Source organism: Scyliorhinus torazame, chromosome 19 (genome assembly GCF_047496885.1).
Source record: "Scyliorhinus torazame isolate Kashiwa2021f chromosome 19, sScyTor2.1, whole genome shotgun sequence".
NCBI lineage: Eukaryota > Metazoa > Chordata > Chondrichthyes > Carcharhiniformes > Scyliorhinidae > Scyliorhinus > Scyliorhinus torazame.
The window spans coordinates 85,886,261-85,911,518 of record NC_092725.1 but is presented as its reverse complement, the minus strand read 5'-3'; the positions used below and the strand labels follow the sequence as shown (position 1 = coordinate 85,911,518).

The 25,258-nt window shown below is 50.4% G+C and overlaps 1 protein-coding gene across 2 annotated transcripts in view; it reads right to left on the bottom strand.

Annotated features, from left to right (window-relative positions):
• Positions 1-25,258, bottom strand: part of itfg2 (integrin alpha FG-GAP repeat containing 2) — a 156,906-nt gene that overhangs the window by 103,890 nt on the left and 27,758 nt on the right. Inside the window, exons 1-3 of one of the 2 annotated variants that reach the window (XM_072484675.1) lie at positions 25,054-25,241; positions 18,782-18,877; positions 17,060-17,101 (exon numbers count right to left, since the gene is read on the bottom strand). In XM_072484675.1, the coding sequence (XP_072340776.1) occupies positions 17,060-17,101; positions 18,782-18,877; positions 25,054-25,149 (234 nt within the window). In that variant the 5' untranslated portion in view covers positions 25,150-25,241. Of the gene's footprint in view, positions 1-17,059; positions 17,102-18,781; positions 18,878-25,053; positions 25,242-25,258 lie in introns of those variants that run through there. The other variant, XM_072484676.1, reaches the window with a different exon arrangement.

Here is a 25,258-nt window from a genome sequence, read left to right as displayed (position 1 = left end):
TGGAACTTTACATTGGTAAATATGGGGAGTTAGCTCCGGAAAAACTCTGTAAAGTATTTTGCTTAGCATTCTGTCTTGGAACATGCACAATGAAGTTTCACCACGTCGTCAATTCAGTTAAATATGTTTTTTGTGTTTTCCTGCATTGGTTAGGAAAGCAGGCAGCTGGGCACTCATCAGACATCGGCCTCACCAGGTTTAGCCATACTTACATGGCCTTTTACAGGGAGATCTCAATGTCAAATGATGTCTCGCCCAGCGTTCCATGGTTTTCGTGCTCATGTGGTCTAATTCAGCTCTGACTGGTTGGCGTGGTCATATAACAAGCTTATATAACTTTGGCTAATCCAGAGTTACCAGTGCAGCATTTCGACATGTGATGGGCATTGAATTTGTTATTCTGCTAGCAGGATTGGGTAACGATGTTGACATAGTGTCATCAGAGTTTGGCATATCACAATTTCACTGATACCTTTCTGGTATCATGCTTATAAATCTTTTTCACACCTTTTCCAATGCTTCTGTATCCTTTTCACAAAATGACAACCATAATTATACACAATACTCCAGGTGTAACCTAATCAATGTTCAATACAAATTTGACATAACTTCTTTACTTTTTAATTCTATCATTCGAGAAATAAAGGGGCAGCACGGTAGCATTGTGGATAGCACAATTGCTTCACAGCTCCAGGGTCCCAGGTTCGATTCCGGCTTGGGTCACTGTCTGTGCGGAGTCTGCACATCCTCCCCGTGTGTGCGTGGGTTTCCTCCGGGTGCTCTGGTTTCCTCCCACAGTCCAAAGATGTGCAGGTTAGGTGGATTGGCCATGATAAATTGCCCTTAGCGTCCAAAATTGCCCTTAGTGTCCTAAATTGCCCTTAGTATTGTGTTATGGGGATAGGGTGGAGGTGTTGACCTTGGGTGGGGTGCTCTTTCCAAGAGCCGGTGCAGACTCGATGGGCCAAATGGCCTCCTTCTGCACTGTAAATTCTATGAAATTCTATAAATCCTCGTGCTTGGTTTGCTTTATTTATGGCCTAGATCCAGGACTGAGGAGAAAGGGCAACCAACCAAAACGAACAGAGCCCACCAGACCAGACAGCCAGCAGCAGCACCCAGGCAGCCAGCCAGGAGCACATGCAGTCGTCAAAGGTCGAGGCCCAGCCAATTGAGCGAAGTCCGAGGTGTGAGCAGAACAGCAGTCAGGAGGTGCGAAGAAGGCTATGCAAACACCAGCATTGTGTCTTGAGAAATCGGGGAGCAGCGCCTAGCGGGAGCAGGGCAATTCGTCCAGAGCCAGAGGCCAGTCAGGCAGGGCTGGGACTCTGGAAGAATGACTTGCCATCTGTTCAAGATTAGTTAGTGACGAGACTTCCGGTGGCGGCCATGAGCTGAGTGGTCGCATGAAAGGTGGCTCTCGGCCAAGAACTTCGACTATTGCCTTTTAACCCCAACAAACACGCACCAAAAGTACTCATAATGCTCCAGACTAACTCCCCATCGACCACACTTCCAAGCAGGATGGAAAAGAACCAGCCACCCAGCCAAAAAACCAGTAAAGACGAGGGGAGGGAAACCTCCGCCTCGGAGCTGGGAACCGCATGTGGAGGCACAGAATCGGTGTGGGTCGGCCCCCCCAGAGCTCCCAGCACAGACCCAGGCGCTAAAAGACAAACTGACATGCTTCATCACTTCCGAGCTCCAGATACATAGGGAGATGAGAAAAGACCTCATGACAGCCGTCGAGGTGGCAGATGCGACTGCCCCATGAGGGAGGCAATGGACAATATAGAGCATAACCTAGAGGCCCAGGAGACAATGGCAAGGGACCTCGAAAAAGCCACCACAGACCAAGGAGACTGGATCACAGCACTCGAGGCAGCGAGCCTGGTCAAGACCCAGAAGGGATTGAAAGATAAAGCCGATGTTGAAGGTTGAGCCAGGTAGTCTATTCAGTTTCATTCCTTTTAGCCACAACTGAGTGGCTTGTTAGGCCATTTCAGACGGCAGTTGAGAGTCAACCGTATTATTGCGGATCTGCAGTCACATGTAGGCCAGACCAGATAACAGCAGCAGATTTCCTTCCCTAAAGGAAGGACATTAGTGAACCAGATAGGTTTTTAGGACAATCAACAATGAATTTATGGTCCCCATTAGACTTAATTCCATAATTTTTATTGAATTCAAATTCCACCATGGGATTTGAATCCGGTATCCCGGACCCTGGGTATCTGGATTACCATTCCAGTGAAAATGACAAGCCTCTCTTTCTTCTGCAAGCAAAACTTTAGCCAGACTAAGACGTCTCCTGCCCATTAATAGCAACAGCTGCCATTTCATAGATCATAGAATTTACAGTGCAGAAGGAGGCCATTCGGCCGATCGAGTCTGCACCGGCTCTTGGAAAGAGCACCCTACCCAAGGTTAACACCTCCACCCTATCCCCATAACCCAGTAACCCCACCCAACACTAAGGGCAATTTTGGACACTAAGGGCAATTTATCATGGCCAATCCACCTAACCTGCACATCTTTGGACTGTGGGAGGAAACCGGAGCACCCGGGAGGAAACCCACGCACACACGGGGAGGATGTGCAGACTCCGCACAGACAGTGACCCATGGGGAATTGAACCTGGGACCCTGGAGCTGTGAAGCAATTGTGCTATCCACAATGCTACCGTGCTGCCCCGTAAATGAAAGTGGAGAATGTGGGCATCAATCCCACTACCTCTCACATGCTAAACAAGCACTCTTCCATTTGAGCTAATTCCCCCAATTTATTGCAGCCGTGGCCATTTTTCACCCAGTCAGCCTTTCGGCCTAGCCAAGATGGATTAAGAATGGGCACAGTACAATAGCATCCAAAAGAACAAAGAAAAATTGCACTAGGCTTCATTTAACTGCGGGGCAACATTTAACTAAAGTTCTGGTTAATTTTCACCATGGGCACTTCTAATCCGGCTAAAAGGACAGAAGGTAGATTTTACAGTTCCTGTTCTACTCCTGTTCACGGCATTCAGAAAATATTTCCTTATACGCACACCATTTTTCTGTTCCTTTCATACTTTCCTGCAAACAATCAAAGTTTCCGAATGTATGCCAGTTGCAGAAATTATCTAATCTCTTTCTGGGAGTATGGGAAGTGTGGTGGGGAGGTGGGTACTATATTGTAAATGCATGAGGGAAGGCCTGGATTGGGAAGAAGCTAAAGCCTGAACAGGCAGTTCTGAATGTAATTCCCCTGTGCTACATGTACTTGTTGATCATTGCTGGATTGTTATTCTGATGGCGTTTCTTTGTTTGCATTTAGCATTGAATCCGGGTACCCAGACCCTAGGTCTCTGGATTACCAGCCCAATGATGATACCACAATTCCTGTTTCTCTTTCTTCCGCAAGCAAACCTTTAACCAGAATAAGATGTCTCCTGCCCATTAGTAGCAAACAGTTGTAATTTATGCTGCCTTAACCATTTTTCACTAATGCCAGTTGCAAACGTTGTTGAATCTCTTTCTGCGAGTATGGGAAGTGTGGTGGGGAGGTGGGTGCTAAATTGCAATTGCATGAGGGAAGGCCTGGATTGGGAAGAAACTAAAGCCAGAACAGGCAATTCTGAATGTAATTCCCCTTTGCTACATGTACTTGTTTATCACTGCTCGGTTATAATTCTGATCGCATTTCTTTGCTTGCATTTAGTATTGAATGTCAGCAGAAATGTTCCAAGGACAGGAGCAGCTGGAGTTAGGAAGATGGCAGAGATAACACCAGCACTCCAAATCAGTGCACGTCAAAAAGGAAAGCTCAGGACTCAACTCAAACATGTGCAATGGAGCGACATGAGATCTACTGTCAAACTGCGCATTCACAGAGGCTGAAAAAGAGATATTGTGGAACACCATGCTGGTGCACCGAGAGGGGAACAATGGCAAGTTTAATCAGAGGTGGACAGTTAGTTTAGAGACTGAGCAAAACCCAAACCCAGGCTTCTCCTCTGCAGAGAAAAGTTGATGCAGGAAGTTCTAAGCTCTATAAATTATTAAGTTTAATATTCTTTTAGAAAATGTAATTTTATGCATCTGTTACAAATTTAATTATCTGATAGTGGATATAATTAATTTGATCTGACATGGCTGTTAAACAATTTTTAAAAACAATTGAGCAATCTGATTGTTCAATTTTCTTGTAATTACCCATTTGTAGTAATTTAGTAAAGGAAGCGATGACAACTTCATTTTGAGTAGTTGGCTTATTGGCTAAAAGTCAAACTTCGGTAGAAAATAAAATACTTTTTTTTTTAATGTTTTAATTCAAAATTTTTCAATAATTTTTACAAACTACTACGAAAGAAAATATAATGCAAAGAGAAAACAATATGCCCAAACAACTTAACCCACTAACAAATTAACAATTTAACAAATAAAACAAAACAAGGTAGGGCATTTGCCCCTTACAAATAAAATGAAATCAACCCCCCCCCACCCCCCTCCCTTGGATTGCTGCTGCTGCTGACCTCCATCTAACGTTCTGCGAGAAAGTAAGGAAAGGTTGCCACCGCCTGGAGAACCCCTGCAAGGACCCTCGCAAGGCAAACTTCATCTTCTCCAACCTGAGAAACCCCGCCATATCACTGACCCAAGCCTCTACGCTTGGGGGCTTTACGTCCCTCCACATTAACAAGAGCCTTCTCCCGGCTACCAAGGAGGCAAAGACTAGAACTCCGGCCTCTTTCGACTCCTGCACTCCCGGATCATCCGATACCCCAAATATCGCTATCCCCCAGCTCGGTTTTACCCGAGTGTCCAAGACCTTGGACATAGCCTTTGCAAAGCCTTTCCAAAATTCCGTAAGTGCCGGGCATGTAAAAAACATATGGCCATGGTTCGCTGGGCTCCCTGAACATCTCACACACCTGTCCTCTACCCCAAAGAACCTACTCATTCTCGCCCCTGTCATATGCACCACTTTAAACTGAATCAGGCTCAGCCTGGCGCAAGATGAGGAGGAACTGACCCTGCCCAGGGCGTCAGGCCACAGCCCCTCATCCAGCTCCTCCTCCTACTTGCACTTCAGCTCTTCCACCGAGACATCCTCCGCCTCCTGCAGCTCCTGGTATATGTCCGATACATTGCCATCCCCCACCCACACGCCCGAGACCACTCTGTCCTGTATCCTCCGGGCAGGTAGCAGCAGGAATTCCCCCACCTGCTTTTTCACAAAAGCCCGAACCTGCATGTATCTAAAAGTGTTCCCCAGGGGCAACCCAAATTTCTCATCTAGCGCCCTCAGACTGGCAAAAGTCCCATCGATAAACAAGTCCCCCAACCTTTTGATTCCTGCCCTGTACCAGCTTAGGAATCCGCCATCTATCCTACCTGGAACGAACCCGTGGTTGTTCCGCATCGGGGTCCAGACTGAGGCCCCTACCTCCCCCCTATCCCCATCACCCCATCAGCCCCCCCCTCTTCCCCCCCCCCCCCTCCCCTGGGCTGCGCTCCAAAAACAGTCTCTTAACCCGCGGGGTCTTATTTGCCCACACAAATCCCGTAATACTCCTATTTACCCGCTATAAGAAGGACTTGGGGATGAGAATGGGCAGGCATTGGAAGACGAACAAGAACTTAGGGAGGAACCTCATCTTTACAGACTGCACCCTGCCCGCCTGGGAGAGTGGCAGCATGTCCCACCTCCTAAAGTCCCCCTCCATCTGATCCACCAGCCGCGCTAAATTGAGCTTGTGCAAGACCCCCCAGCTCTTGGCCACCTGGATGCCCAAGTACCGAAAGCTCCTCTGCACCATCTTGAGCGGTAGCTCTCCCAACCTCTTTTCCTGGCCCCTCGCATGCACCACAAAAAGCTCGCTTTTCCCCACATTTAGCTTGTATCCCGAGAAGTCTCCAAAATCCCTAAGTATCCGCATGACCTCCCCCATCCCCTCCACCGGATCCGCAATGTACAGAAGCAGGTCATCCGCATACAGTGAAACACGGTGCTCCCCCCGCGGAACCAACCCCCTCCAGTTTCTGGACTCCCTCAACGCCATGGCCAGCGGCTCAATCGCCAGGGCAAACAGCAGTGGGGACAAGGGTCACGCCTGCCTCGTTCCACAATATAATCTAAAGTATCCCGACCGCCATCGGTTCGTCGAAATACTTGCTACCGGGGCCTGATACAACAATTTGACCCACCCTATGAATTCCTCCCCAAACCCAAATCTGCCTAACACCTCTCACGGGTACTCCCACTCCACCCAGTCAAAGGCTTTCTCCGCGTCCACTGCCGCTACCCCTGCTGCGTCCCCACCCTCCGAGGGCATCATGATCACATTCAGAAGCCTCCGCACATTCGTATTCAGCTGCCTGCCCTTCACAAACCCAGCCTGACCCTCAGTCCTCAATCCTAGTGGCCAAGATCTTGGCCAACAGCTTGGCATCCACATTAAGGAACAAAATCGGCCTGTAGGAGCCGCATTGCAGCGGGTCCTTATCACGCTTGAGGATAAGCTAGATCAGAGCCTGCGACATCGTCCTTAGCCTTGTTAAAAATTCTCAACAGCAACGGGCCCAACAGCTCTGAGAATGTCCTATAGAACTCGACGGGAAACCCATCCGGCCCTGGGGCCTTGCCCACTTGCATACTCCCCAACCCCTTAATTAGTTCCTCCATCTCACTCGGGGCCCCCAATCCCCGTACCCGCCCTTCCTCCACCTTTGGAAACCTCAGTTGGTCCAGGAACTGACTCATCCCCTCCCCTCCCTTCGGGGGTTCTGACTCGTATAATTTACCATAAAAGTCCTTAAAGACCTCGTTTATCTTAGCTGAGCTCAGCACCATGTTCCCCCCATCTCTAATTCCCCCAATCTCCCTAGCTGCCTCCCTCTTCTGCAGCCGATGCGCCAGCATCCGACTTGCCTTCTCCCCATACTCATACACTGCTCCCTGTACCTTCCTCTTTTTTTAAAAATAGGTTTTTATTAAGAATTTTTCAACAATATTTGCCACCTTACAAACAACCCCCCCCCAACCTCCGCCCTCCCGTGACAAAGAAAAGAAAGAGAACTCCCGTGGCAAGACATGAACATGGCAAGTCAATACGATACAGAACTTCGTACATTGGATTCTTCCCAAACATGTCAGTTTACGGATCATTCATGTGTTTTCTTGCTCACATGCCCCCCAGAGAAACCCCCTTCCCCCACTCCCCCCTTGGGTTGCTGTTGCTGCTGTCCGACCTTCATCTAACGCTCCGCGAGATGATCTAGAAACGGTTGCCACCGCCTGTAGAACCCCTGCGCAGACCCTCTCAAGGCAAACTTTATCCTTTCCAACTTGATAAACCCAGCCATATCATTTATCCAGGCCTCCACACTGGGGGGCTTTGCCTCCTTCCGCATTAGCAAGATCCTTCGCCGGGCTACTCGGGACGCAAAGGCCAGAATGCCGGCCTCTTTCGCCTCCTGCACTCCCGGCTCGTCCACTACTCCAAATAGTGCTAGCCCCCAGCTTGGCTTGACCCGGACTTTCACCACCTTAGCTATTGTTCTCGCAACTCCCCTCCAGAACCCCTCCAGTGCCGGGCATGACCAAAACATATGGACATGGTTCGCCGGACTTCCTGAGCACCTCCCACATCTGTCCTCCACCCCAAAGAACCTACTCAGCCTCGCCCCTGTCATATGCGCTCCATGAACCACCTTAAATTGTATCAGGCTAAGCCTGGCACACGAGGAAGAGGAATTAACCCTACTTAGGGCATCAGCCCATAGCCCCTCCTCAATCTCCTCCCCCAATTTACCCTTCAGCTCCTCTACCAAAGTCTCCCTCTCTTCTTTCATCTCCTGGTATATCACCGACACCTTGCCCTCTCCGACCTATATGCCCGAAATCACCCTATCTTGAATCCCCGGTGCCGGGAGTAGCGGAAATTCCCTCACCTGCCACCTCACAAACACACTCACTTGCATGTACCTGAAAGCGTTTCCCGGGGGTAGCCCAAACTTCTCCTCCAGCGCCCCTAAGCTCGCAAACGTCCCGTCAATGAACAGGTCCCCCATTCTTCTAATCCCTGCCCGATGCCAGCTCTGAAACCCCCCATCCATCCTTCCTGGGACAAACCGATGGTTGTCTCTGATCGGGGACCACATCGAGGCTCCCGTCGCACCCCTGTGCTGTCTCCACAGCCCCCAGATCTTTAACGTTGCCGCCACCACCGGGCTCGTGGTGCACCTTGTCGGCGAGAGCGGCAGCGGTGCCGTCACCAGCGCCCCCAGGCTCGTTCCCTTGCAGGACGCCATCTCCAACCTCTTCCACTCCGCCCCCTCTCCCTCCATCATCCACTTACAGATCATTGCCACGTTGGCTGCCCAATAGTAACCAGCCAAATTCGGCAACGCCAACCCTCCTCAATCTATGATACCCAGGAACTCCTCCAGGAACCCCCTCCTTACCCGCGGGGTCTTGCTCGCCCACACAAATCCCATAATGCTCCTGCTTACCCTCTTAAAGAAGGCCTTAATAATCACAATTGGGAGGCATTGGAATACAAAAATAAATCTCGGGAGGACCACCATTTTAACCGACTGTACCCTACCCGCCAATGAGAGTGGCAACATGTCCCACCTTTTAAAATCCTCCTCCATCTGTTCCACCAACCGTGTCAAATTAAGTTTGTGCAGTGCCCCCCAGCTCCTAGCTACCTGAATCCCCAAGTATCGAAAGCTCCTTTCCGCCTTCTTCAACGGTAGGTCGCCTATCTCTCTCCCCTGGTCCCCCGGATGGATCACAAAGAGCTCACTCTTTCCAACATTGAGCTTATAGCCCGAAAAATCTCCAAACTCCCATAGGATCTGCATTACCTCCACCATGCCCTCCACTGGATCCGTCACATACAGCAACAGGTCGCCTGCGTACAGCGACACTCGATGTTCCTCTCCCCCTCGAACCACCCTCTTCCATTTCGACTCCCTTAACGCCATGGCCAAAGGTTCAATTGCTAATGCAAACAGCAGAGGGGACAGGGGGCACCCCTGCCTCGTCCCTCGATACAGCCGGAAATACTCCGACCTCCGCCGGTTCGTGACCACACTCGCCACCAGGGCTTTATACAGGAGCTTAACCCAACTAATAAACCCTCCCCCAAACCCAAACCTCCTCAACGCTTCCCAGAGATACTCCCACTCTACCCGATCAAAGGCCTTCTCCGCGTCCATGGCTGTCACTATCTCCGCTTCTCCCTCCACCGATGGCATCATTATCACATTTAGGATCCTTTGCACATTAGTATTTAACTGCCTACCCTTTACGAATCCCGTCTGGTCCTCGTGAATCACCCCCGGGACACAGTCCTCAATCCTCGTGGCCAGCATTTTTGCCAGCAACTTAGCATCTACATTAAGGAGCGAGATCGGTCTATACAACCCACATTGCAGTGGGTCGTTATCCCGCTTCAAGATCAAAGAGATCGTCGCCTCCGACAGTGTCGGGGGCAGGGTCCCCCCCCTCCCTTGCTTCATTGAAGGTCCTTACCAGCAACGGGGCTAATAGGTCTACGTACTTCCTATAAAACTCCACCGGGAACCCATCCGGCCCCGGAGCCTTCCCTGCCTGCATGCTCCCCAGTCCTTTAACCAGCTCCTCCACCCCAATTGGCACCCCCAAACCAGCCACCTCCTGCTCCTCCACCCTTGGGAACCTCAATTGGTCCAAGAATCGCCGCATCCCCTCTTTTCCCCCTGGGGGCTGTGACCTATACAGTTCCTCGTAAAAGGCCTTAAAAGCCTCATTCACTTTCCCCGCACTCCGCACCGTAGTTCCCCTGCCATCTTTGACTCCGCCTATTTCCCTCGCTGCCATCCTCTTACCGAGCTGATGTGCCAGCATCCGGCTCGCCTTCTCCCCATATTCATATATCGCCCCCTGTGCCTTCCTCCACTGTGCCTCTGCCTTCCCTGTGGTCAACAGGTCGAACTCCGTCTGGAGACTTCGCCTCTCCCCGAGTAGTCCCTCATCAGGAGTCTCTGCATAGCTCCTGTCCACCCTTAAAATCTCCCCCACTAACCTCTCCCTTTCCCTGCCCTCTCTCTTCACCCTATGAGCCCTGATGGAGATTAACTCTCCCCTGACCACCGCCTTCAGCGCCTCCCATACTACTCCCACCTGCACCTCCCCGTTGTTGTTGGCCTCCAGATACCTTTCAATACACCCCCGCACCCTCCCGCACACTTCCTCGTCTGCCAGCAGTCCCACATCCAACCTCCACAACGGGCGTTGGTCCCTCTCCTTCCCAGCTCTAACTCCACCCAATGCGGGGCATGGTCTGAAATGGCTATGGCCGAATACTCCACTTTCGGGATCAATGCCCTGCCCAGAACAAAAAAATCTATCCGGGCCCCCTAAGCACCTTGGCCGCAGCCGGCCTTTACCCCGTCCTAGATCTGGAGCGATCTAATGCTGGGTCCAGCACCGTGTTAAAATCCCCACCCATTATCAAGCTCTCTACCTCCAGGTCTGGAATACGCCCCAACATCCGTTTCATGAATCCAGCATCGTCCCAGTTCGGGGCATATACATTCACTAGTACCACCTCCGTCCCCTGCAACCTACCACTCACCATCACGTATCGGCCTCCCTTGTCCGCTCCTCTGTTCTTGGCCTCAAACGACACCCGCTTTCCCACCAGTATTGCCACCCCTCTATTCTTCGCATCCAGCCCCGAATGGAACACCTGTCCCACCCATCCCTTCCTTAACCTGACCTGATCTGCCACCTTCAGATGTGTCTCCTGAAGCATGACCACGTCTGCCTTAAGTCCCTTTAGGTGCGTAAACACTCGGGCCCTCTGAACCGGCCCATTTAGGCCTCTCACATTCCGCGTGATCAGCCGGATTGGGGGGTTACCCACCCCCCCACCCCCGACTAGCCATCTCCTATCTTAGGCCAGTCCTGTGCTCGCGCCTCCCGCGCCCGCCAGTCCCCCAGGCAGGGAACCCCCGCCCCGACCACCTCTTCCATTTTCAGTTCCCCCTCGGACAGTGCAGCAGCAACACTAGAATCCCCCCCTCTACCCCCCTTCCCTCGCTAGATCCACATCTAGCTCTTTTGCTCCCCGCATATTACTTCCGAGAGTCAGCTGACTTCTGCTGACCCCGGCTTCCCCCGCCTTCCCATTGATCTCCCCAGTGTGGGAGTCTCTCCTCCTCCTTGCCTTCTTCCATTCCCCCCCTTTTGGCGCGGGAAAAGCCCGCGCTTCCCTGAACCAGCCCCGCCCCCTGTGGCGCAGCTTCTGTTGCAGCCATTATCCCAGTTCCCTCATCCCAGAGTCTCACCTCCCTCCAGCACCAACGCCCACATTCCCCATCATCATCATCTCGTCTACAGGAAAGAAAAAAAAGGGAAATTTTTGGAATTTGAACCAGAACTCTACCCACATCCCCATCCATCATCCCACCCGTGAATTCTTTACCCATATTTACAACCCCATATACAACCAACATCTCCCCTCACAACCACATCCCCTCAGTTCGAGTCCAGTTTTTCCGTCTGAATAAAGGTCCAAGCCTCTTCTGGCGTTTCAAAATAATGGTGTCGGTCCTGATAAGTGACCCACAGTCGCGTAGGCAGCAGCATGCCGAACCGGACTCTCTTTTTATGCAGCACCGCCTTGGCCCGATTGAAGCCAGCTCTCCTCCTTGCCACCTCGGCGCTCAAATCCTGGTAAACTCGGATCACCGCGTTCTCCCATCTACTGCTCCGCACCTTCTTGGCCCATCTCAGCACACTTTCTTTGTCTGCGAAGCGATGGAACCTTGCCACTATCGCCCTTGGCGGCTCATCAGCCTTGGGTCTCCTCGCCAGGACCCGGTGAGCCCCTTCCAGCTCCATCAGCGCATGGAGCATCGTACTCACATACGCCCCGGCATCAGCTCCCTCCACTCCTTCGGGAAGACCCAAAATCCGGAGGTTCTTCCTCCTCGACCTGTTCTCCAGGACCTCAATTCTTTCGGCCCACCTCCTGTGCACCGCCTCGTGCGCCTCCATTTTTACCGCCAGGCCCAGGATCTCGTCCTCGTTGTCATTCATTTTATCTTTCACCTCACGAAGCTCCACCGCCTGGGTCTTCTGGGTCTCCTTCAGCCCCTCGATCGCCAACAGCATTGGCGCCAGCACCTCCTTTATCAGCTCCTCCACACAGCGCTCAAGGAACTCCTGCTGGTCCGGCCCCCATGCTGCTCGCTCTCCGCCCTCTTGCTTTTTCCCCCTCGATTTTGCCGCTGCTCCAGAGCCTTTTTTTTCGCCGCTCCACCGCTGATCTCGGCCATATAACGTAAGGGGGGACCTTACTGCACCTTCCCACACGGGATCAATTTGAAAAAGTTCCGTTGGGGCTCCTCTGGAGAGCCCGAAAGTCCGTTGTCACGGGAGCTGCCGAAACGTGCGGCTTAGCTCCGCATCGCCGCAACCGGAAGTCTCCCCTGTACCTTGCTCAATTGGGCCTCAGCCTTCCCCGTGGTTAACAAGTCAAACTCCGTTTGAAGGCTCCGCCGTTCCTTCAACAACCCCTCCTCGGGGGATTCCGCATACCTCCTATCCACCCTCAGTATCTCCCCCACCAACCTCTCCCTCTGCATCCTCTCCCTCTTCTCCCTGTGGGCCCTGATTGTGATTAGCTCCCCCCCTGACCACTGCCTTCAACGCCTCCCAGACCACACACACCAAAACCTCCCCATTATCATTGGCCTCCACATATCTTTGGATACGCCTCCGGACCCTCCCACAGACCTCCTCATCCGTCAGTAGTCCAGGATTTACAACCCCATATACAACCAACGGTACTATGTTCGATGTCTGCATTGGTTCATACGGGGGGGGTAGTCCAGGATTTACCAGGATGTTGCCTGGAATGGAGAGTAGGTCTTACGAGGAAAGGTTGAGGGTGCTAGGCCTTTTCTCATTAGAGCGGAGAAGGATGAGGGGCGACTTGATAGAGGTTTATAAGATGATCAGGGGAATAGATAGAGTAGACAGTCAGAGACTTTTTCCCCAGGTGGAACACACCATTACAAGGGGACATAAATTTAAGGTGAAAGGTGGAAGATATAGGAGGGATATCAGAGGTAGGTTCTTTACCCAGAGAGTAGTGGGGGCATGGAATGCACTGCCTGTGGAAGTAGTTGAGTCGGAAACATAAGTGACCTTCAAGCAGCTGTTGGATAGGTACATGGATTACGGGAAAATGATATAGTGTAGATTTATTTGTTCTTAAGGGCAGCACGGTAGCATTGTGGATAGCACAATTGCTTCACAGATCCATGGTCCCAGGTTCGATTTCGGCTTGGGTCATTGTCTGTGCGGAGTCTGCACGTCCTCCCCGTGTCTGCGTGGGTTTCCTCCGGGTGCTCCGGTTTCCTCCCACAGTCCAAAGATGTGCGGGTTAGGTGAATTGGCCAATGATAAATTGCCCTTAATGTCCAAATTGCCCTTGGTGTTGGGTGGAGGTGTTGAGTTTGGGTAGGGTGCTCTTTCCAAGAGCTGGTGCAGACTCGGGGGGCCGAATGGCCTCCTTCTGCACTGTAGATTCAATGATAATCTATGATTAATCTAGGACAAAGGTTCGGCACAACATCGTGGGCCGAAGGGCCTGTTCTGTGCTGTATTTTCTATGTTCTATGTTCTATGTTCTAGTCCCATGTCCATTTGCCACAGCGGGCGCTGGCCTCTCTCCTCCCCCAGCCCCAGCTCCACCCGGTATGGTGCATGGTCCGAGATCGCAATGGCGGAATATTCCGCCCCCTCCACTCTCGGAATTAGCGCCCTGCTTACGACGAAAAAAATCCATCTGCGAGTAAGCCTTGTGTACATGGGAGAAGAAGGAAAACTCCTTCGTCCTTAGCCTGGCAAATCTCCACGGATCCACTCCCCCCATCTGGTCCATGAACTCCCTCAGGACCTTGGCCGCTGCCGGCCTCTTACCCAACCTCGACCTAGACCGATCCAATGTCAGGTCCAGGGCCGTATTAAATTCTCCCCCCATTACCAAACTACATGACTCCAGATCCGGAATCCGGCTCAGCATCTGATCATGAACCCCGCATCGTCCCAGTTCGGAGCATACACATTCACTAGCACCACCTGGGCCCCCTGCAGCCTGCCATTCACCATAACATAACGACCCCACTTATCTGCCACAATACCCACCGCCTCAAATGCCACCCGCTTACTCACCAAGATTGCGACCCCCCCTGTTCTTCGCATCCAGCTCAGAGTGAAAAACCTGTCCCACCCATCCCTTCCTCAGCCTGGTTTGATCCGCGATCTACAGGTGCGTCTCCTGTAGCATGGCTACGTCTGCCTTTAGCCCCTTTATGTGCGAAAATACCCGAGCCCTCTTGACCGGCCCATTCAGGCCTCTCACATTCCACGTGATCAGCCGGATTGGGGGGGCTACCCACCCCCCACTCCTGCCAACTAGCCATCTCCTTTTTTAGGCCAGCCACGTGCCCACGCCTCCCGCACCCTCCAGCCCCCCCCCCCCCCCCAGGCGGAGACTCCCCGCCCCGACTCTCCCTCTTACCATAAATTTCCCCTCAGTCAGCACAGAAGCAACCCAGCCCCACCCTCCCGGCAAACCCCCGCCTCCCCCAGCCAAGCAACTGCTTAACCCCCCTGACCCCCCATTGCACTCCCGTAAGTCAGCTGACTCATGCTGACCCCGTCACTCCTGCCTCTACCTCCAATCCCCTTGTGGATTCCCCATCCAAATCCCCAGCCCGCCTAAGTGGGGTAGACAAAGCCCCCCCTGGGGTAGACAAAGCCCCCCCCCCGTATGAACCAATGCAGACATCGAACATAGTACCGTCCCCCGCTTCAGGTACCGCCCCCACCATTTCACGGGAAAAACCGGGCTCCCTGCCTGGGCCGACCCCACCCCCTGTGAGACAGCTCCTCTCAACTGCGACCTCACCCAAATCCCCGAGGGCCCCGGGCCACGGGGCCACAAAGACAGAAGAAAACGCGGGGGAAACCCCACCCATCCCCCTCACCAACAACCCCCATAACATACTGCAATCCATTAACTCAAGTCCAACTTCTCATTCTTGATGAAAGTCCACGCCTCATCCAGCGTATCAAAATAATGGTGTCGGTCCTGGTATGTGACCCACAGCCTCGCCGGCTGTAGCAGCCCAAACTTCACCCCCTTCCCGTGGTGGACCGCCTTGGCCCGATTGAATCCTGCATGCTTCTTGCCAACTCTGCACTCCAGTCCTGATAAATCCGGATCTCGGTGTTCTCCCACTTGCTGCACCGCTCCGTCTTCGCCCATCGCAGGACACACTCCCTGGCGGTGAAGCGGTGGAACCTAATCACCATAGCCCTCGGCGGCTCGTTCGCCCTCGGCCTCCTTGCCAGGACTCTGCGCGCCCCATCCAGCTCCAGGGGCCTCGGGAAGGCCCCCGCGCCCATCAGCGTACTCAGCATCGTGGTCACATACGCCCCAGCATCCGACCCCTCCACGCCTTCAGGGAGACCCAGAATCCGCAGGTTCGGCCTCCTCGACATATTCTCCAGGTCCTCCAGCTTCTCCTGCCATTTTTTGTGCAGCGCCTCGTGCGCTTCCACTCTGACCGCGAGGCCCAGAATCTCGTCCTCATTATCATAGGCCTTCTGCTGCACCTCCTTGATCGCCGTCCCCTGCATCTTCTGGGTCTTCACCAGCCTTTCAATCGATGCCTTCATAGGGGCCAACATCTCCACCTTCAAGTCAGCAAAGCAGCTTCTTAAAAACTCCTGCTGCTCCCGGGACCACTGGGCCCACGCTGCCTGATCCCCGCCCGCCGCCATCTTGTTTTTTCGCGCCCATTCTAAAGCCACTTTTTTGACCGCTCCACTCCTGGTCCACTCCATACAGTGCTGGGGGACCCTCACTGTTTCCTTCCCACACCAGGAATCGTCGTCCAAATGCCGCTGGAGCTACTTAAAAGGGCCCAAAAGTCCGTTATCGGCGGGAGCTGCCGGCCGTGCGACCTACCTAGGCATAGCCACAACCGGAAATCAGAAAATAAAATACTAATCAGCAGTGCATACATAATAAATTCTGTTCTTTGGTTATCCTCAGCCTCTGTATATTTGGATATTTATGCTTATCTTTTTTCCTATGACTACATTTTGAGGTATGGCATCTTAAGTTGTGACCACTACCTTGGGAGTGCGATATTCTTCAGAGTGCACCACACAAGACGTTTATATATATATATATATAATATATATCGTGATAGATCATTTTTCCTTTTAAGAGTCACCTTAGATAGAAATAAAAGTTCAAATTAAACGTTGATCTGAAACACTAACTCAGTTTCACCTACAGATGGTGCCTGACTTGCTGAATGTTTCTATCATTTCCGGTTTTTATTTCAAAAGTTCATGATTTATTTTATTAATACAGAAATCATTTCCCCAGCTATCCTCATCTATAAAATCCACTCATGGCGCCGAGGTCCCAGGTTCGATCCTGGCCCCGGGTCTCTGTCCGTGTGGAGTTTGCACATTCTTCCTGTGTTTGCGTGGGATTCACCCCCACAACCCAAAGATGTGAAGTGTAGGTGGATTGGCCACGCTAAATTGCCCCTTAATTGGAACAAAATGAATTGGGTACTCTAAATTTAAAAAAAGTCTATAAAATCCACTGTAAATCTGAAAATTACACTTTTCACAAATTAGCTTTCAGCAATTAATTTAGAACCTCACTGCAGCACAGTAGCACAGTGGTTAGCACTGTTGTTTCACAGCACCAGGGACCTGGGTTCGATTCCTGGTTTGGGTCACTGTCTGTACGGAATCTGCACATTCTCCCCTTGTCTGCGTGGGTTTCCTCCGTGTGTTTCAGTTTCCTCCCACAAGTCCCGATAGATGTGTTTGTTAGGTGAATTGGACATTCTGAATTCTCCCTCACTGTACACTGAGTGTGGCGACTAGGGGATTTTCACAGTAACTTCATTGCAGTGTTAATGTGAGCCTACTTGTGACACTAATAAATAATTTTTTAAAAGCTGAAGTGATACCATACCTTCCCTTTGTTACAGATATCTCCTACACCAACGCAAGTTACCTACAAACAGAAATAAGGAAGCTGAGCAAATGAAGCAAAACTTTCACCCAATAATATTACTTTTGCACTATATATTTATTTAGCAAGCCCAAATTATTTCTTCATTACAAGCAATAGAAATATTTATTAGAATCCAATTTCTCTATTAGAATTCTATGGTAAACCCCCATATCTATCAATTTAATCTCATGTGTAACATGTGAAAAACTGTACAAGTGGCTTTAAGAATTAAACACATGTCTTTTTAAGAATATCTAAAAAAATATATATATCTTCTATTTGAAAGAGAAGAGAACTAATGATAAGCACCAAAGATGTAGAAGTATAAGCAGCACGTGTGAGGGAACTTATCCACAATTATATTTTCAATATTTACCATCTGAAACAATTTGGAGATTCAAATCACATTGCACTTTCAACAGAAATCTTCAATTGACACCAGCAAAAAAATTATTATGTAACCCTGAATCAAAATGTTAAATGGGTACTCAAAACCTAGAATTTAAACAAAGAAAATATACTGCAGATCAAAAGATTAAACATCTGAAGCTGTTTATTTATGTTCACGTTTGCGTATCAGTCAGAGAGAATTCTTCCATCAGAGCTCATTTTGTGCTTGAAACACTACAAAATAACAATTACATTCAAAATTCTTGTATTTCAATTTAGTAAGAGAGGAAACCAAGGGGAAAGAGGGAGACAAGGCTTGTGTTTATATAGTCTTCGAACTTCCTGACGATGTCCAAGGTACTTCACATCTAATGAGTTACTTGAGGACAGTCACTATCATGTCAGTGACATGCTAATCAATTTGTGCACAATAATGTCCCACAAACTGCAAATTAAAATGAATGCCCTCCTTTTGATGACAGGAATGTTGGTCAGGTCTCAAGAAGCATTCTCTGCCATCAATATTTCAAATTTTATCACAGGATCTTCTACATCCATAAGCAAACAGAGCCTTTATCTGAGAGGGTAGACCCGTGATAAGGAAGGAAGGAAGAAACCAGACATTTCTGCTGTTGAAAAATGGTGACCAAGATTGGAAATGGAAACTACATGAACAAATATGAAATTAATAAAATCATAAGACTCTAGGTTAATGGCTCCAAAATGAAACATCTTTTTTTTTTTTTTAAACACCAAAAGGAATTAATCAGGCACGCGTTCTGGTCCAGCAAATGGCCATTTCTGATCATCCCATCCCTTGGTTTTCTGCAAATGCTTCAAATTAGCTGGAATTTATCATGTCAGGACAGTGAAGACAGGGCTCTCTGTAGCAAATCACTGCCCTCTTACCCTCCCCCATCCCCCGGGCTGGTTATATTTCCTAGATCCTATGAGTTTTGCTTTGCAAGGTATATTATGCCTGCATTTATAACTTGTACAAAACCCAATAAAAAACTTTTTTTTTTTTTAAAATCACTGCCTTCTGTCTCTCCACAAAAGCAGGACTGAGAGCTGATCCCTGATTATTTGCAATTTATGGACAATAACCCACATTCAACTATTCCTAGCATATAGGAAAACGGTAATGAAAATAACTGGAGTAAGTATCGTCCTTCAGACTTGCCAAATTTTCCTAGTCTTTTGGCACTTGCACGAAAAAGTGAAAATGAATCAGCCTGTTTTATTTACAAAGGAAAGGCCCAACAGTGAACACAAAGCTTTAATACATACCATCCCTATGCAAGATCGGGTAATCCATGGCTTGCAGTCATCGCTCTTATATACATATAGTTTCCCATTGGTATCCCCAACCACAAGCTCATTCAACTGTAACAAAAGCAGGAAGGAAAATTAAAGCAATCAATGAAAGATTTATTGGCAATGGATTCCATCCATTAAAGCTTTCACTGTGGGTTCAAAATCTGTGCCTTTGGTCACGGTCTGTTGGAATTTGTATGTTCTCCCCATGTCTGTGTGGGCTTCCTCCGGGTGCTCCAGTTTCCTCCAAAAATGTACAGGGTAGATGGATTGGCCATGATAAATTGCCCCTTAGTGTCCAGGAAAGTGCAGGTCAGATTATGGGGTTACGGAGATAGGATGGAGTAGACAGGGAAGTGGACATGGGTAGAGTGCTTATTCAAAGGGTCGATGCAGACACGATAGGCTGAATGGCCTCCTTCTATATGGATTCTATGATTCTATGTTTTTAGAGGACTCAAGGCCAAGATTCCATCAGTCTAGTTTAGAACTGGATGAATTATGCTTTATTTTATTGTCTGCTTTGAGAGACTATTTCAAAGTTCTGCTTTTTGATCAGTTGGGGTTCTCAATTTGAAAAAGGCCTCTAAATAGAAGGGGTCTGGTCAATCATCATATAGTTCAATTAAGTAAGAAGGGTGCTAGCCAGCAAATAGAAAGGTTTCCATCCGTCACGGTACAGTTCCTATAAGTGGAATAGATCACACCTTCTCCACGGTACATTTTCACTAATAAAGATGTGGACCCAGTCTCTCACTTCTACAGTTCCTGTCAACAAAGAGAGAACCTCAGCTTGTAAATGGTACAGTTCTTGTAAATAGAAGAGATCCCAGCCTGGCCCTAGAATAGTTCCTCTAAATAGAAAGTCAAAGACTGTCACTGGCCATAAACTGGCATATTTCCCACAGGTAATAGCAGTCACAGCCTGTCACTGGTACATATCACTTGCCATGTGAGAGTACCTTTAAGAAATGGGTATTTATAAAATAGCTGTAGTGGATGTACCTTTAAGAAATGGGTGTTTATCAGATGGCTGCAGTGATGTCAGAGAGTGGGTGGAGCTGGGCTGTCTGCCTGCTTTTACTTTGGGCGGCCTGCTGCAGGGTGTGTTTTAGTTTCGTTTTAAGAGCTGGATGGCTGCAGTCACAGCAAGGTGTATTAGTCTCTCTAAGTAATCTAAAGACTGTCTCCAGATCCTTTGGTGATTTAACAATAATACCTGTTTTTGTAGAGAAGTTAAACCTGATGTCTTTCTGTAAAAAGGTTTGTTATTGTCTTATGGGTGTTGCAAGGAAAGATTAAGGGTTACTTTTTTTTTTCCATAGAATTTACAGTGCAGAAGGAGGCCATTTGGCCCATCGAGTCTGCACCGGCTCTTGGAAAGGGCACTCTACCCAAAGTCAACACCTCCACCCTATCCCCATAACCCAGTAACCCCACCCAACACTAAGGGCAATTTTTGGACACTAAGGGCAATTTATCATGGCCAATCCACCTAACCTGCACATCTTTGGACTGTGGGAGGAAATCGGAGCACCCGGAGGAAACCCACGCACACACGGGGAGGATGTGCAGACTCCGCACAGACAGTGACCAAAGCCGGAATCAAACCTGGGACCCTGGAGCTGTGAAGCAATTGTGCTACTTATAGAGTACTGTATTCTTTGGGGGATTTATTGGTGTTGATAGTTGTTAAGATGGTTACTGTGGGTTTCTAAAGTGTTAACTGGTTTCATAAATAAACATTGTTTTAATTTAAAAGTACCGTAGATTTCTATTGCATCACACCTGTGTGTTCCCCATAACCACAATCTATTAAAAGTTGTGGGTCAGATGATCTCCGTGATACACTTTGGGGTTCTCTCAACCCTGGCCCATAACACACTGGTAAATAAAAGAGGCCTCATGAAACAATTCCGCTAAATACAGACAAGGGCCTGACCTGTCAATGGCACAGAAGATATCAATACAGAGAGAACCCCAGCTTTTCACTAGTACAGTTCATGTAAAAACAGAGAATAGTGGGAAGGCATTTTTATATTTTCTTTAAATGGAAGGTTCTGGCTTGTCATTGGTACAGTTCCTGATAATAGAGGGGGTCCCGGCCAGTCTTTGGTACAGTTCCTGTTCATAGTGGGGGTCCAGGCCTGTCATTGATATAGTTCCTGTTAACAGAGGGGGTCCCAGCCTGTCCTTTGTACACCACAGACCAAATAACTGGGGTCAAGCAGGGCTGTGTCATTCCATCCACACTCTTCTCCATCTTCTTTGCTGCAATTCTCCACCCCATCACCATGAAGCTCCCAGCCGGAGTGGAATCAATCTACTGAACAAGCAGGAAACTGTTCAAGCTCTGACGCCTCCAGGCCAGAATCAAGACCACACTAACTTCTATCTTCGAGCTGCAGTACTCGGATGACACCCACATGCGCACACACTCATGGGCGAACTACAAACCATCGTCGACGCATTCACCGAGGTGTATGAGAGAATGGGCCTCAGATTAAACATCCGGAAAACAAAGGTTGTCTACTTGCCCGCTCCTGCCACACAACACTGCCCCTAACCATCAAGATCCAAGGTGAGCCCCTGCACAACGTGAACCATTTCAAATACCTCGGGAGCCATCCCTCGGCGCAAGCAATCATCAATGATAAAATGCAACATCGTCTCCAATGCACCAGCGCAGCCTTCAAGCACCGGAGGAACAGAGTTCGAAGACCAAGACCTTAAATCCAACACCAAGCTCATGATCTACAGAGCAGTCATTGTCCCTGCCCTCATGCACGCGTCACAAACATGGACAATGTACAGTAGCAACTTCAAATCCTGGAGAGATATCACCAACACTGCCTCTGCAAAATATTGCAAATCCACTGGCAGGGTAGGTGTACCAATGTGGAGTGCTCCCCCAGGCCAATATTCCCGGTATCGAGGCACTGTTCACTCAACCAGCTGCGATGCACTGGCCACATTATCTGCATGCCCGACCCAAGACTCCATAAACAAGTGCTCTACTCCGAGCTCCGCTACGGCAAACGATCACTAGGAGGGCAGAGGAAACCGTACATGGACACTCTAAAAGCCTCCCTAAATAAATGCAACATCCCCATTGACCCAAGCTTGTCCTAGAATGCACATACTGGAGAAGCATCCGCGAATGTGTCAACCCCCTCCAGCGTCACTAAGAGGAGCAAGGCCATGTGTAAGCAGCAGAAAGTGTGTGCAGAATCGAAAGCATTCCAACCACCTGCCTCACTGATCACCACCTGCCCCGAGGGACATCTAAAGAAGAAGGTAATAGAGGGGGGTCCTGGCCCGTCATTGGTACAGTTCCTGTTCACAGAGGGTGTCCCGGCCCATCATTGGTACAGTTTCTGTTGATAGACGGGGTCCCAGCCTGTCAGGGGTACAGTTGCTGTTAATAGAGAGGGTCACAGCCTGTCAGGGGTACAGTTGCTGTTAATAGAGGGGGTCCCGGCCTGTCAGTGGTATAGTTCCTGTTAATAGAGGGGGTCCCGGCCTGACAGGGGTACAGTTGCTGTTAATAGACGGGGTCCCGGCCTGTCAGGGGTACAGTTGCTGTTAATAGAGAGGGTCACGGCCTGTCAGGGGTACAGTTGCTGTTAATAGAGGGGGTCCCGGCCTGTCAGTAGTATAGTTCCTGTTAATAGAGGGGGTCCCGGCCTGTCAGGGGTACAGTTGCTACTAATAGAGGGGGGGTCCCGGCCTGTCAGGGGTACAGTTGCTACTAATAGAGGGGGGGGTCCCTGCCTGTCAGGGGTACAGTTCCTGTCAATGGAGGGGGGGTCCCGGTCTGTCAGGGGTACAGTTGCTGTTAATAGAGAGGGTCACGGCCTGTCAGGGGTACAGTTGCTGCTAATAGAGGGGGTCCCGGCCTGTCAGTGGTATAGTTCCTGTTAATAGAGGGGGGTCCCGGCCTGTCAGTGGTATAGTTCCTGTTAATAGAGGGGGTCCCGGCCTGTCAGGGGTACAGTTGCTACTAATAGAGGGGGGGTCCCTGCCTGTCAGGGGTACAGTTCCTGTCAATGGAGGGGGGGGTCCCAGCCTGTCAGGGGTACAGTTGCTATTAATAGAGATAGGGGGTCCCAGACTGTCAGGGGTACAGTTGCTGTTAGTAGAGGGGGTCCCAGCCTGTCAGGGATACAGTTGCTGTTAAAAGACGGGGTCCCGGCCTGTCAGGGGTACAGTTTCTGTTAATAGAGAGGGTACTGGCCTGTCAGGAATCCAGTCGCTGTTCATCGAGAGGGTCCCGGCCTGTCAGGGGTACAGTTGCTGTTGATAGAGGGTAGCGGCCAGTCAGGAGTAAAGTTGCTGTTAAAAGACAGGGTCCAGGCCTGTCAGGAGTACAGTTGCTGTTGATAGAGAGAGACCCGGCCTGTCAGGAGTACAGTTGCTGTTAATAGAGGGGGTCCCGGCCTGTCAGGAGTACAGTTGCTGTTGATAGAGAGTGTCCCGGCCTGTCGTGGGTACAGTTGCTGTTAATAGAGGGGCTCCCGGCCTGTCAGGGGTACAGTTGCTGTTAATAGTGGGGCTCCCGACCTGTCAGAGGTACAGTTGCTGTTAATAGAGGGTCCCGGCCTGTCAGGAGTACAGTTGCTGTTGATAGAGAGAGTCCCGGCCTGTCAGGAGTACAGTTGCTGTTGATAGAGAGAGACCCGGCCTGTCAGGAGTACAGTTGCTGTTAATAGAGGGGGTCCCGGCCTGTCAGGAGTAGAGTTGCTGTTGGTAGAGAGTCCCGGCCTGTCAGATGTACAGTTGCTGTTAATAAAGGGGCTCCCGGCCTGTCAGAGGTACAGTTACTGTTAATAGAGGGGCTCCCGGCCTGTCAGAGGTACAGTTGCTGTTAATAGAGGGGCTCCCGGCCTGTCAGAGGTACAGTTGCTGTTAATAGTGGGGCTACCGGCCTGTCAGAGGTACAGTTGCTGTTAATAGTGGGGCTACCGGCCTGTCAGAGGTACAGTTGTTGTTAATAGAGGGGCTCCCAGCCTGTCAGGGGTACAGTTGCTGTTAATAGAGGGGCTCCCAGCCTGCCAGGAGTACAGTTGCTGTTAATAGCGGGGCTCCCGGCCTGTCAGGGGTACAGTTGCTGTTAATAGCGGGGCTCTCGGCCTGTCAGAGGTACAGTTGCTGTTAATAGACGGGGCCCCGGCCTGTCAGGTGTACAATTGCTGTTAATAGCGGGGCTCCCGGCCTGTCAGAGGTACAGTTGCTGTTAATAGAGGGGCTCCCGGCCTCTCAGAGGTACAGTTGCTGTTAATAGACGGGGTCCCGGCCTGTCAGGAGTACAGTTGCTGTTAATAGAGAGAGTCCTGGCCTGTCAGGAGTACAGTTGCTGTTAATAGAGAGAGTCCCGGCCTGTCAGAGGTACAGTAGCTGTTAATAGACAGGGTCCCGGCCTGTCAGGGGTACAGTTGCTGTTAATAGCGGGGCTCCCGGCCTGTCAGGGGTACAGTTGCTGTTAATAGCGGGGCTCCCGGCCTGTCAGGGGTACAGTTGCTGTTAATAGAGAGAGTCCCGGCCTGTCAGGGGTACAGTTGCTGTTGATAGAGAGAGTCCCGGCCTGTCAGAAGTACAGTTGCTGTTAATAGCGGGACTCCCGGCCTGTCAGGGGTACAGTTGCTGTTGATAGAGAGAGTCCCGGCCTGTCAGGGGTACAGTTGCTGTTGATAGAGAGAGTCCCAGCCTGTCAGGGGTACAGTTGCTGTTGATAGAGTCCCGGCCTGTCAGAGGTACAGTTGCTGTTAATAGCGGGACTTCCGGCCTGTCAGGGGTACAGTTGCTGTTGATAGAGAGAGTCCCAGCCTGTCAGGGGTACAGTTGCTGTTGATAGAGAGAGTCCCGGCCTGTCAGGGGTACAGTTGCTGTTGATAGAGAGAGTCCCAGCCTGTCAGGGGTACAGTTGCTGTTGATAGAGAGGGTCCCGGCCTGTCAGGGGTACAGTTGCTGTTGATAGAGAGAGTCCCGGCCTGTCAGGGGTACAGTTGCTGTTGATAGAGAGAGTCCCGGCCTGTCAGGGGTACAGTTGCTGTTGATAGAGAGTCCCGGCCTGTCAGGGGTACAGTTGCTGTTGATAGAGAGTCCCGGCCTGTCAGGGGTACAGTTGCTGTTGATAGAGAGTCCCGGCCTGTCAGGGGTACAGTTTCTGCAGTTAAATCCTGTTAGCTTCTTGGCTATAACAGTTTGTGGAAATAAGGAAGCGGGGCTGGCCCCGAACCATTTACCCCGTCGTTGTCGGTGTCTCCCAGACAGATAGCCTGTGTGAACAGGTTTCCGCTGAAATCCAGCGCCACCCTCTCCACATAACTGACCGACCTCATTGTGTGTCGGGGGAACCGGGCCGTGGTTCCAGTCCGGGCGGCTCCCGCTCAGCGCCCGGCGGCTGCTGCCGCCGCTCGGGCCATCGCCATGGTTACTGCCCGTACTCCG